Consider the following 13978-nt stretch of genomic DNA (forward strand, 5'->3'; position numbering starts at 1 on the left):
TTACTGTGGCAGAAGCGGTTGCATTAGGAACTCTAACAGCTTATATCCATTTGCAATGTGCATCTACGACTATCAGAACATCTTGGTTCTCAATTGAGGGGTAATCGATGTGTATTCTCATCCACGGTCTCTCTGGGAACTCCCAAGGATGAATAGGAGCTGCTTGAGGGTTGTTCTGATGTTCCTGGCACACTGAACACGTACGAACCTTCTGCTCTAAGCATCTGTCTATTCCGGGCCACCAAACAAAAGATCGAGCTAGGGCTTTCATCTTGACTATGTCTGGATGTGTAGCGTGAAGCTCATCTACTATCCTGGTACGCATATCAGGATCCTGGGGTATGACAACTCTTTGTCCCCATAGAAGAACATCATCTTCTATAGTCAACTCTGTTTTCTTCCGAGCAAATGGGCGAACTTCATCATCTAAATTCCTGGAACTTGGCCATCCTTGCATAGCGTTATGTTTGACATCCTTGCATAACGTTATGTTTGACATCCTTGCATAACGTTATGTTTGACCTTTTGCAATATTGGGTCCTTGTCAGTTTTTTGTTTCACTTCACTCGCATCAACTGGTCGAGAGTCTATGTCAAACAACACGTTGACTCTTCCTGGCTGCAGATCACTCAATTCTGCTAAGTCCTCATTTGGCCATTTACTTCCATCAGTTGAAGGCATTAGTAATCTGGACAATCCATCGGCATTCTGGTGTCTCTTGCCTTCCTTGTATACAATGGTGTAATCAGTGGCGTACGCAGGATTTTTTTCAAGGGGGGGTTTTAAAATCAAAAGGGGGGGTTTTCCAAAAAAACATACATAAAACATACACATAAAAAAAACTCGAGGGGGGTTTAACCCCAAAACCACCCCCTGCGTACGCGCCTGGGTGTAATCATACGTTGACATGATCATGTGTCAGATCTCGACAGTCTTGCTGAGGCCATCGGGCTTGCTGGCTTGTCTCCAAATTAGCCAAGTAAGGGCTTGTGATCTGTGACTATAGTGAATTTCCTTTCATGTAAGTATCTATGAAATTTATTCAGACCAAGGATGATGGACAGTCTCAATATCTGTAATTGATTTGGACAAGATCCAGACCTCTTCTAATTTAGACTGCACATTCCCAAAACTCAAAAAAGCTTGCAAAATAAGGTTTTATTGATTTAATAACTTTCTTTTGTTAAGGTTTCATGTTAAGGTCAGTGAGGCCCGACTTTATTTTGTTAAGGTTTAGGCCTTAGTCATTCTACATTTGTTTTAATCCATTGCACTAAGAACAGACAAATTATGCAAAATCATGCGTCCGGTACTACCGGAAAGCATGATTTTGCCATGCATCCGGTAAAAGGTAAAATAACAAAATGTTGTATTTTTGACAATGTTGAGAGCCCCATGTTATAAAACAGATGATGCACAGATTTAATTCGTGGGTTGGTGGAATTGTGTGCACGTGGTACCTTTAAATTTGGTCTAAAACCATTCAAAGGTACCTTGTGCACACAATCCCTACCGACGCATTCAAACCTGTGCATCATGTGTATACTTCCTAATCCTGACAAGAATATACCCTTCTTCTTTTCATCTGCTGTGATATCATTAGCTATAAACCATGACTCAAGAACCTCAGTCCAATCTTCAAATTTATACCCTGAGTCCAACTGAGGGACATTATCAAACATTAGTTGTGCTGCCATATTTATGCAAGGAGCATTTAACTTGTAATGAACAATTTTATACCATAACAAAAACTTGCATAAATGCTGGACTTAAATCTTGTATCTAAACATACACATTTCTTTGACAAACAATTTCAAATTCAAATTCACATTTATTCGGCAAAAGATTAAAAACATCAAAATGAAATCATTACAAATGAAATCATTATAAATACCGGGATTGCTAAAATAAGTTAAAAACTTGTAAACAAGCAACCCCAAACATAAAAACATACATATACTATACAATACAATACGATGAAATACGATACAATACAATAATAATAATAATAATAATAATAATAATAATAATAATAATAATAATAATGTTACATGCTTACAAAATATATGAATCAATTATGTATTTCAATATATCAATAAGTGGCAAGTACTGTTCTTTTCAGTTTAAGTTTAAATGCGTTGTGGTTCTTAATACCCTTTAAATAACTTGACATGGAGTTCCATTTGTGAGGACCTTGATATCTAATTGATTTATTTTGCAAAAATGAGAAAGTGAATTTTGGTAGACGGAAGTCTTTTTTCTTCTTCTTGTATTAAAGGAGTGGACATCCGAGTTCAAATGAAAACTGTCATAAAACGTTACTGGTAGCAAATCATTTTGGAGTTTGTACATATATAATAAAGTCGGTTGAGAAAGAATATCTGGAAGTTTGAGTAAATTTAAGGATTTAAATAATGAAGAGGTGTGCGCCCTGAAGGAAGCGTTGCAGCACAACCGAACAGCCCGCTTTTGAAGTTTGATATAAGGATATATGAGGGTTTAGTATAGAGAAAGCATGGTAGAGGATGGTAGAAAACTTTTGAGCTTATTCATTACACCGACTTGGGACCGAATCTTCCTGGAAATTAATTCAATGTGTTTTGCCCATGTAAGTTTGTTGTCAATGCCAACTCCTAAAAAATTTGCAAATTATACCTGTTCAATACAGTTACCATCTATTGTTAGATTAACATTTTCAATTAAAGTATCATTCTTTTTGCCAAAGTTAAATATCATGAAGTTTGTTTTGGTCTGATTAATTTTTAGATTATTTGCTGAAAACCAGCTAGCAACCTTTTGAAGTTCAACATTGGCTTCGAAAATTAAGTCTTTCAAATTTTTACCAGAATAGAAGATGTTTGTGTCATCGGCATACAGTACATAATGTTATTTCCTTGAAGACTCAACAATGTCATTTATGAAGAGCAATAATAATAACGGGCCCAAGATACTACCTTGAGGAACACCTTGCTTCATTAATAGCAATTCAGAGTCAGATTCATTATATTTTGTTCTATTAGACAGATAACTTTGGAACCATTCTAATGGAATGCCTCTAATTCCATAAAAACTTAGTTTTCTTAATAAGATTTTGTGATCCAAACAATCGAATGCCTTGCTAAGGTATACATACACTCCTAAAGCTATCTCTTTCTTTTCATAAAATTTGTACAAAAGTTCGGATGCAAAAAGTAAAACTGACTCTGTTGAATAACATTTTCGAAACCCAAACTGTTCCGAAAAAATAAATGAATGCTTATGAAGGAAAGTAAATAATCGATTGTACATTAGTCTTTCTAAAATCTTGGAAAAAGTCGAAAGCAATGATATTGGGCGATAGTTCGATAAATCATGTATATCACCTTTTTTAAATAAAGGTATGACTTTTGAAACTTTCATTGATTCAGGAAATGTTCCAGACATAAATGATGAATTAAACACATGGGTTAAAGGTTCAACAATATAAGAAATTAACTTCTTTATAACGTATGGTGACATATCATCCACCCCACATGAGTGTTTATTTTTCAAGGAGGAGGATAACTTCAAGATCTCATTTCGATCTGTTGGTGAAAGAAACAAAGAATGTGTTACGCTGGTTTTCAAATAGTCACGAAAGCATCTGGGGTCTGGGGATCATCAAAACAACCAGCATTAACGAAAAACGAGTTAAATGCATTTGCAATTGCTTTTGGTTCAGTAAGCGTTACACCATCTCTACGAATGAATAAGGGTAATTTCGATTTACTATCTTTACCAAGCAGGTTGTTCAGAGTTTTCCAAGTATTCTTTAAATCGTGGCGATTTGATTCAAGATTTTCAGCAAAGTAGTTCTTTTTAGAGACACGTATAATGTGAGTAAGCCTATTTCTGAAAGATGTATACTTTTTCTTCACGGAGGGGTTTTTCAGTTTTAAATACCGCTTATACAAGCGTTCCTTTCTACCAATGGATTTAAGAATGCCTTTCGTAATCCATGGTTTTTTGATGATCTACGTCTATCCTTACCAGGTATTGTTTCCGAATGCTTTGAAATCATCTTTTTAAAATCTTGAATAAAGGTATCGTAAGCTTCGTTGACATTGGTTTTGGATGTTACCAAGGACCAATCATACAATGCTAAATCTTCACACAATGAGTTTAAGTTTATTCGGTGTTTAACTTGACTCGCATTGTTCCTATTCAAGTGGGTGTGGTGATTTGGTGGTAAAGAGTTCGTTACTTGAAAGATGGGAAAGTGATCAGACACATCTGAATACAAAATACCAGGCAGGATTGGCTTATTCAAAACATTCGTAAAGATATTATCAATACAAGTAGATGAGTTAGTTGTTAAACGGGTTGGTTTCGTGATAAGTGGGAGAAAAGAGGAGTACATTTTATCGATAAATGCATTGGTATCCGAATGAAGGGCGTAACTAAGTAAATCAAAGTTAAAGTCTCCAGCAATATAACATTGTTTATTCTCTTTGTTAACTTTACCAAGACATTCTTCAAGATGGTCATTAAACTCTGCACCACAAGTATCGGGAGATTTTTTATACAGTTCCAACGATTAAATTCTTCCCTTCCTTTACGATTTCAATAAAAACAGTATCTATAGTTGAAGTACAAAAATCCAAATCCGTCCTTGGTTTGAAGGTGACATTGTCTCTGACGTACATACACACACCCCCGCCTACACGACCAATTCTATGTTTTTGAATAAGTTTGTAATTAGGCAAACTATAAAATGAATGTGGGTCTCCCTTAAACCAGGTTTCCGTAAATGCGTATATTGTGAAGTCGTGGTGAAGTGTATGTATTTAATCTTGAACATGAGAAAACTTTGAAATAAGACTTCGAGCATTCAAGTGGAACAATACAAATTGACTTTCTGATTTTCGATTATTAATTTTAACATTGAAGGTGTCATTGAAATAATAATTACAATCAGAAATATGGTCATCTAACCGGGAACTCATCACTTCATTCAGGGAGAAAATATCAAATTGTAAATCATCGTGACTTCTATTATGAAATGAAGGGTGGTCTATTTGAAAAAAAGGTATGAATAGCGAACTTAAAGTCTAAATCATCAACTATGTGATTAAAAGGAATTGCTTTACTTAAACAAGGTTGGCATATCCAGGGTAATGCAAATGATTCTGCTTTAGCACATGTCACATGACAAATACTTTCACATGAACAAGCATATATGGATTGATTCTTTTTTGTGCACTTATAACAAATAGTACAGCGCATTTTAAACAGAATGCAGTATTGAAACGAACATACATGAAATCAATAATAATATTTAACGAGCAAAAGTAGAAAATTAAGATAAAGCTTTATGCATCACAGTTCAAAATGTCCGAAATCATTCATTAAACTTTAGTTCAGATAATCTAGCAAAATGACGTTCACGGGTTACCTTGATGCGTCCACCACCAGGTTTGTTGACGATGATTACACCATCCTGTGTCCATACTCGATGTTCTGTATTTTTGGTTGTTCTTCTGATTTTCCACAACAGCTTCGATCCGATTTTCGTCAGGTTTTCATTGATGCACACGCGGATAATTGCTGGAGAATTCTTCAGACGTTTCCGTCCGCTGTAAATTCTCTCGCGGGCACCGTAGTTGCTAAACTTTACAATGATGTTTCTTGCCTTTGTTGTCGCTCTCGAAGTCGATGGTCGACGATCGTTCTCCGGTGGTTCGCCATTCGGTCGAGCAGGACCAAGCCTGTGAATCCGGTCGACATCAGCAACGTTGACCTCGACGCTAAGATTTCGACGACATAGACTTCTGATCACAGACGTGATTGCAGCAAAAGGCTGTGATGTATGCTTATCTGGTGTTATACACCGCAGATGGGAATCAGTTCACCAGAGGCGCAGTGTCGACGGGGTTAATGGGCGATTGAGAAGAGCTGCCCGTGAAAGGAGATGGGGTTTCGTTGACAACGAAAACATAGGTGACAGGCACCTTGGCAGAGATGGGGTCCACATCAATAAGGCAGGACAAGCTGTTCTTGCCTCGAATCTACGCCACTTTATTGAGCGACCTCAAGGGCCACCTACACCTACTCAGCAAATGTCCTACGCTGAAGTTGTTGGATCTTCAACGCAGGATTTCGAGATGATTGCTCCGAGAGGGAGGCTAAAGTCTGCACCTGCTCTTCCAATGTTTCCACTGACAAAAGCTCAACAGGGGTGGCACGAGCATCTACGTCTCGTCATGGCAACATGCTGTTAAACTCTGTCTCTGGTACTGGCATACTACATCATAATCTTCAGGATCAATCTCATGAACTGAATAAGAGTAGCATTAAACAGTTGGAAGGTGGTTCAGTCCCTCCGTTTAGAAACAGGGGCTTAAAATTTGCCCATTTGAATATTCATAGCTTAGTTGCTAAGATTGACGAACTTAGATTACTTCTGAGAAATGCATCATTTGATGTTATTGGTTTAAATGAAACATTTTGCGACTCCATGATTGATGATTCTGAATTGTATATAGATGATTATATTTTATTACGTAGAGACCGTACGAGACATGGTGGTGGTGTGGCTGTATATATATCCAAGAGGTTCAATTATAAAAGAAGGGATGATTTGATTTCATCTACTTTAGAATGCCTTTGGTTTGAATTGCATTATCCAAATAAGTCTCCCATCCTGGTTGGAGAGTTTTACAGACCTCCAAATTCTCACGTTGATTTCTTTGAGGAATTAGACGGAAATATGGACGCTGCTCTCTCGCAAGATATGAGCTGTATTATTTTAGGTGATTTCAATTGTGATTGTATGCCACACCAACTTGATCTGAATGCTGAAAAGTTAATTTTTTATACGAATATGTACGGGCTAAGTCAGCTAATTGATACTGCCACAAGAGTTACAAATACCTCTTCTACTTTAATTGATTTGATATTTGTATCAGACAAGGAACTTTACAATGAATGGGGAATATTTGAAACTAGCATAAGTGATCATTATTTGGTGTATACGGTTCGCGATTTTAGTGCAAAGATCCATAACAAATCTGAATACGCAGAATTTCGCTCGTTTAAAAATCTTGACGAGGAGAAATTTTACAGTGAATTGAGAAGTACTCCTTGGCAGGTCATAAAAGATATAGATAATGTTGATGTTGCGTGGGATATGTGGTTGACTCTATTCAATAATATAATCAACAAGCACATACCAGTATGTAAAAAGCGGATAAGAAAAAAGGCATGTCCATGGATATCTGACGAGATTGTTAAGCTTATGACGGAACGTGATAAAGTTCTCAAAGCTGTTAAAGCTAACAAAAGTGATGATCTTTGGGACACCTACAAATATCTAAAGAATACAGTTATTCATCTCATGAGGAAAAGAAAAAGAGAATATAATGCAGACCAGATCTCGCAAAATCATAACAATAGTAAGCAAATGTGGAGATGTTTGAGAAACCTTGTGCCTAAGTCATTACCTATATCTCCCAATAGCATAAATGTTGATGGTGCTAATGTGTCAGACAATGCAAATATTGCTGAAGCTTTTAATGACTTTTTCATTTCTAATGCTACTAAGATTACAAAGGACCTGCGAAGGAATAAGTCTCAACTGAGAGTAGACGAGGAAAATAATATTGGTCCAACTCATTCGCAATTTAATTTAAATTTGATTACTGAGGATTTTGTATTGAAACAGATTGATAATCTGAGTATAGATAAAGCAACTGGTGAAGATCACATCAGCTGTAAACTTTTAAAGATGACGAAGAATGTTATCTCAGAGTCTCTTTGTGATATCATTAACAAATCCCTGTCTACAGGAGTTGTTCCACGTGAATGGAAAAAGGCTCGGGTAGTACCAATATTCAAATCTGGAGATATTTCTTCTTTGAATAATTACCGCCCCATTTCAATATTACCTATCGTGAGTAAAATTATAGAAAGGGCCGTCCACCAACAACTCAGTGAATTCTTGGACGTGAATCAATTATTACACCCTAATCAGTCTGGTTTTAGACCTAAACATTCAACAGCTACTGCACTTGCAAAACTTGTAAATCAATGGTCGTTGAATATTGATAACAAAGAGATTTCTCGAGTTGCCTTCATAGATCTTCGTAAGGCTTTTGATACTGTTGACCATGAGCTACTTCTACATAAACTAGCTTGTATAGGGTGTAGTAATAGGACTATTTATTGGTTCAAATCATATTTAGGGGATCGACAACAAGTGACCCAATTTAAAGGAGCCAAGTCGCATCCATCAACCATCAAATTAGGTGTGCCACAAGGTTCAATTCTTGGTCCCCTTTTATTTTCAATATATGTTAATAGTCTACCTGAATGTACTCCTGAAGGTATCATAGATATGTATGCTGACGATACGACACTTACCGTCAGTGCAAATGATGCAACTGTTGTGGAAGAAAAATTAACTGTTGCGTTAAACAGAGTCATGGCATGGATTAAGGAAAATCGTCTTGTTCTTAACACTGAAAAAACTTGTGTCATGTTAATAGGCTCTCTTGCTAATCTCAAGAAAATTGAATCTTTCACCATTTCATTAAACGGCAATTTGATCAAAAGAGTTCAATTCACCAAATGCTTAGGACTTTTGATAGATGAAGAATTGAAATGGTCTAAACAAATCGAAAACGTAAGTAAACTTACCCAGAAAAACATTAGCATGATAAAGAGAGCAAAGAGTTTTTTGCCTCAAAAATCCTTAAAGTTACTTTATAACAGTCTAGTGTTGCCACGATTAGATTACTGCTCTGTTGTATGGTCGAACCGATTTCATTCTCATACAACTAAGCTGCAAAAAATTCAAAAGAGGGCCGCAAGAATAATATTGAACAAGACATATGACACACCGTCGGCTGATTTGTTCACAAGTCTTAAATGGATGACACTAGACAAGCGGTTTGAGTTAAGTCGTGTTATGATGATATATAAATGCGTTCATAACTTAGCACCTTCTTACCTTCAGGTAGGCTTAATCAATCCTAATGATGTACATGAGCATCATACAAGGCAAATAGACAGTGGATGTTTACGTGTGCCTAGATTTCACACTGATTGTTATAAGTGTAGCCCAATTGTTTCTTCCATATTTGAATGGAATAAGCTAGATAATTCATTGAGAACGGCTTCCTCTGTCAATTCATTTAAGAGATTGTTTAAACAAAGTTGTAATTTGTGAATGGCTCAGCCGTATATACACTACGTGCATGTTCTGTAATATTTACATGACTTATTCACATAATTGCGACTTAATTAATATTTTCCTATTGACATTCCTGTTTACTAGGTTTATGATATACGTTTATTTTGCAAACGAGTATTATTTTTGTAAGTGTTCTGTATAAATGTTATAAACGATGTAAATATGTTCATTCAGGGCCCCATGGAAGACCACTACTTGCTGGTGAATGGGCTACCCTGTCAAAAGATCAGAAATAAATAAATAAATAAATAAAATCACTTCTGTTGTATTTTCTCCTCGTTTCTCCTCTACACCTGAAAAGATTAAGCAGTTCCTGCGGGAATATTGCTCTAGGTCGTCCATGGATCCTCTCACGTCTTGCAAGTCGCCATGAATCGCTGACATTTTCTCGGCTTTTAGTTGTTCCATTTCCTTTTCAAGCGCTACGATTCTCGCGTCTCGGGATTCGATGTCGAAGTCGAGCGATTGCTTGACTTCATTGCTGTGACAAATTTATCGACGAACAACTTGTCTGTATATAAAGCAGGGTTTCAAAGGCTGATTTAATTGTCTCGGTCAGATCTTGGCTGTTTACAACTGAAGAACAAATTTCTTGACTTTAGACCTGGACTAGACTGCAAAGACTAGACCTGTTGTAATTATTGTCTGATTGTTAATAGGTTCTACTGTTATTCACATTGTAAAAACCTGAGACTAATGTCTAACTCCAAACTTGTAGACCTACTTAGATCCACATCTTCACTCTTGAATCACACTTTACCTTGTAATGTTACTAATCCTGGTCTGGGACTGGTCCTTACATTCAATTACAAAACAAAGTCATCATGACAATCGACAATAATATCAAATGATTTCTTAATGTTTATTTGCTTGCATCAACATCACCATCAATTCATGATGAGCGGGCTGGCTTTCACTTGGCTGGGTTTTTAGTCCGAAAATATGAACTGACACTGTCACTGAACTAGATCCTGGTCCTAAATTGAAGGAAATCATGAAGTAACAACTTCAGTATTTCAATTTTCAGGCTAAAACACTTCCTTCTCTAGTCTACGCTGCAGTAGGCCTAGATCAACTTGCAGGAACCTGGATTCTGAAACAATGCGGGGCTGGCTGGGCTGGCGGGGATGACTGGGCTGGACCTTGAACTTGGTTGGAGCTTGCATGGGCTTGGCTACTGCCACTGAGTTGGCCTACTGTAGTACTACTGCAGCACTGCCACTGGTTGATCGTTAAGTTGAAAGTTAGGCTGGGGGCATCCATTCACCATTCATCCAACTGCGATTAATAAAGTTAAACTGATGAGGCAACATCAGCAAAACAAACTGGCTCACCTACGATCAACGGCTCGATCTCCTGGCTAAAGAGTGTTTCATCCAAATTAGGCTAACTCGGCTGCATTAGTTCGGTTCATTTGGTGACTACATGATGGTGGCTTGATGCACAATTATCCATAGCTGTACGTGCTGTACGGCTAAGCGTCCATAAAAAAACTGCACGTGTACAGGCCTAATTCCAAAAAATGTCGGGTCTCCGCTGGAGAGACTTTTTTCAAGTCTTTATTTCAGCAAACTGCGGCAAACCAAACTAATCATCTCGACCTCGTCGCTGTTCAGCCAAATAAAGATGACAAATAAAGACTTATTCGTAACTTTAAAACTACATGTTTGTAGCATGGATTTTATTCGATGAAGGCGTCGATGGAAACTGCGCGCGGTACATCAGGCAATGCGTATACATAAAATTACAAGTCAAGACATGCATAGTCTTAATTTCAGACGTCATACACAACAGACTAATAGATAATTCGCTTAGACTTTCGGTATAGCCACAATCAGGGTGCAACTATTCTACCTACCGTGATACGCATCTCTCCTGGAAACACAAAGTCTTTTAATCAAATGTCTTGTGATCTGAAATGTTGGACCATATGACTTCTTTATCAGGCAGCAACTTGTGTTTGAATTTCATTTGTGTTGGTTGTGTGAGAATGGTAATAGAGGGCCAAAAATACCACTTTTTGGCTGTTACCAATTTGCACTTTGAAAATGTGTCTTTTTTCATAAGGTGTTACTATACACAAGATATGCCATATTTTTCATGCCATGTTGTTATCCTTTTTTATATCCACTGAGTATTTTTTTACAGCTTGAGAATTGACCCAAGAATTGCGATACAGTGGTTATTTCTGTGAAGAGAGACAAGCGTAACGCTTTTTTGAAAAACAGCTTTGTGCATAATTTTGACTCTATAATTCATATATTATAGCATTTTATTAGTTGGTCATTGCCTTGTTTTCGTTCACTTTCTGCCCCTTTAATATACTTATCCTCCTTTTCCTTATCGTCCGGAAATGCCATTCGTTTTGCACGTAGAGCTTGTTATTCCTAGTTAGGTACTTTCCTCAAGTCCTTTTCCTTTCAAATTTCGTAGGCATCATCTCTAGCATCTCATCCCGGTCACTACATTCTTCGATTTTCGAAATCTCTCATGCATAACCGTCCAGGCACCATTTTATCTGTTTCTGGTCCATTTTTAGGGCTTTATTTCTTCCTTCCTATCTCCACTATCCTAGATCCTACAAACTTCTAACAAATTTCTTTAGATATATATATGAAACCGACTCCGCCAAAAATCTCTAAAATTCTTGAAAAATTTACCCCTAAAAATCTAAAACTGCCATAACTTTCTCATATAAATTCCATTTTTTTTTTTAATCTCACAGTATCTTTATTTTATAACTGCACACAGCCATGTCAAATTTCACGCTCCAATGGCTATGCAGAAGATAAATAGCGCCCTCTAGAGTTCTGGGAATTGGCTTTCTTTCTGTGGCCGTATCTCCATTATGGTTTGGCAAACCCGTACATTTTTTTGGATTTAGATACTTGAAGATATGCCCTTCCCAACCATGCATATACAAAATTATATACCTTAACTCTGACCAAATTTGAGAAAATTGCCCTACAAATTAGCCATTTTCAAGAAAATTCCGAAATACTTCAACTTGCTCTAAAACGGCGATCTTTATACCTACATCAATGAACCTTCGCAGACATATGTATCCGTATATGTGACAACTGTCTGCCAAGTTTGGCAAAATTCGATTATGTCAGCGGAAAGTTATTACCAAAAATGATGAATTTACTATGCATTACGTAATAGCGCGTTTGATGCGTGCAGTACATTGCGCGCAGAAGACATTGATGTCAAACTGACTGCAATGAAGTGCCCTTTCGAATGATACTAAGGGTGCGTTTATTGACCAAATGTTTGCCTAGAATCAGGTTTCTCAAACGTCTTTCAGGCAAATTTTTAAGGTGATAAACGCAAAGCCTTTTTTAAACGTCTCTAGATATGGGCAGATCTAAAGACGCAAAAAAGTGTGTTTTGAATGTGACATACAGCCAGAATCACGTTTCTGAGAGATGATAAACGCAAAGCTGTTTTGAACCCCACATACAAATCGGACCTTCCCAGGTTAATTCCCGGTTCGAAGGCTAGCGCGCACCATGTGCTGTGTACACGCATGTGTGTGAAGTTGACCTCTGAGAAACTGTCTGCTTCCCGGGTCAAACGGCGCAAAGCAGCTGCGCAGAGACAAGGCCTTTATTTTAAATCGTGAAGAGACGATAAACGCGACATCCCGCAAATAACTTTCGTAGAGTGGGGTTCTATAGTGGGGTTCAATAGCGGGGTTCGATATGTACATATATAGTGGCAAGACCCGATAAACGCACCCCAAGTATGGTATATGTTCACACATAAAATTGTGAGTACATCGCATTTGGACAAGTGTCACTATACGAATTCCACCGAGTTTCCGTCCGAATATAACACGTATCGGCTATGACGTATTTTTTTCAGACTGCTTTTCGCTCCCTAAACGTTCTCCTTTTTTGCCTGAGAATTTGCAGTGACATTCCGAGTTGCAATACGCAGGGCACCTTGAAGCCGGATTTTTTTAAATTGGACGCCATTTTGTCCTATTAATCTTTTTTGCATCACGTGTTTCGATAGGATTATCAGAGAAAAAATAGAGTAGTTTACCATAACAACCACGAAATTTTCTTTCCAATGATACCAAAAAAGGCCATGAAAAGACATAAAGAGAGAGAATTTGTTTTTTAAAGTCGATCCGGTCATAATACATATCCTGTACATTTTCCGCCCATGCATTACACGCATTGTCTATAGGGCAAATCGGGTTCACACTTTTGGCCCCCAGAACGATCTTTTTTTTTCCTTGAAATGGTTTTTATAATATGTCAAGGGGGCATTTTAGACACCATATTATACTGTTTATGGTTATGTTAGTATAGACGACCGTTAGTGCCACATCGCCCGTCATTGCACGCATATCGTTGTGACACGATTGCAGGTCTAGTTGGTATTTTCTGAGTAACATGATGTCTTATCATCACAAAAAAAAATCAAACATAGATACAAACTTTACAAAAATATATGAAAACATTCCGATCATAAATTTTGTCCAGAAGTTCCTGTAGTGTCCGTAACGGTGTCATTCCTGCTATATGACAATGTTTTCAAAGTTCTTATATACTTTGCTTTGTGTAACTACCCCCGGGGACTAGCTGTGGTATAATAATATTCGGCTAAGCATAACAGTTGTGTGTTTTTTTTGTTGCAATTTAATGAATGGAATTTGTAGTGTCCGAAACACAAGTGTGAGGTGGTGTAAAAGTACAGCTTGATAACTAAATACTACTAATTTTTAATTCACACTTTGATTTGACACAGGTGCTC

General features: G+C 37.3%; 1 protein-coding gene across 1 annotated transcript; it reads right to left on the reverse strand.

Annotated features, from left to right (window-relative positions):
* Positions 1-40: 40 nt before the first annotated feature.
* On the reverse strand, positions 41-457 carry LOC115929276 (uncharacterized protein K02A2.6-like). Its single transcript, XM_030997972.1, has one exon. It carries the CDS (start codon positions 455-457, stop codon positions 41-43), a length of 417 nt encoding a protein of 138 aa, XP_030853832.1.
* Positions 458-13978: the final 13521 nt, after the last annotated feature.

This window comes from Strongylocentrotus purpuratus, unplaced genomic scaffold (assembly GCF_000002235.5).
Source record: "Strongylocentrotus purpuratus isolate Spur 01 unplaced genomic scaffold, Spur_5.0 spur5_scaffold_4, whole genome shotgun sequence".
Taxonomy (NCBI): Eukaryota; Metazoa; Echinodermata; class Echinoidea; order Camarodonta; family Strongylocentrotidae; genus Strongylocentrotus; species Strongylocentrotus purpuratus.

Bases quoted from the DNA above. Each gene is read 5' to 3' on its own strand.
- LOC115929276 (XM_030997972.1), bottom strand. From the start codon at position 457: ATGCAAGGATGGCCAAGTTCCAGGAATTTAGATGATGAAGTTCGCCCA.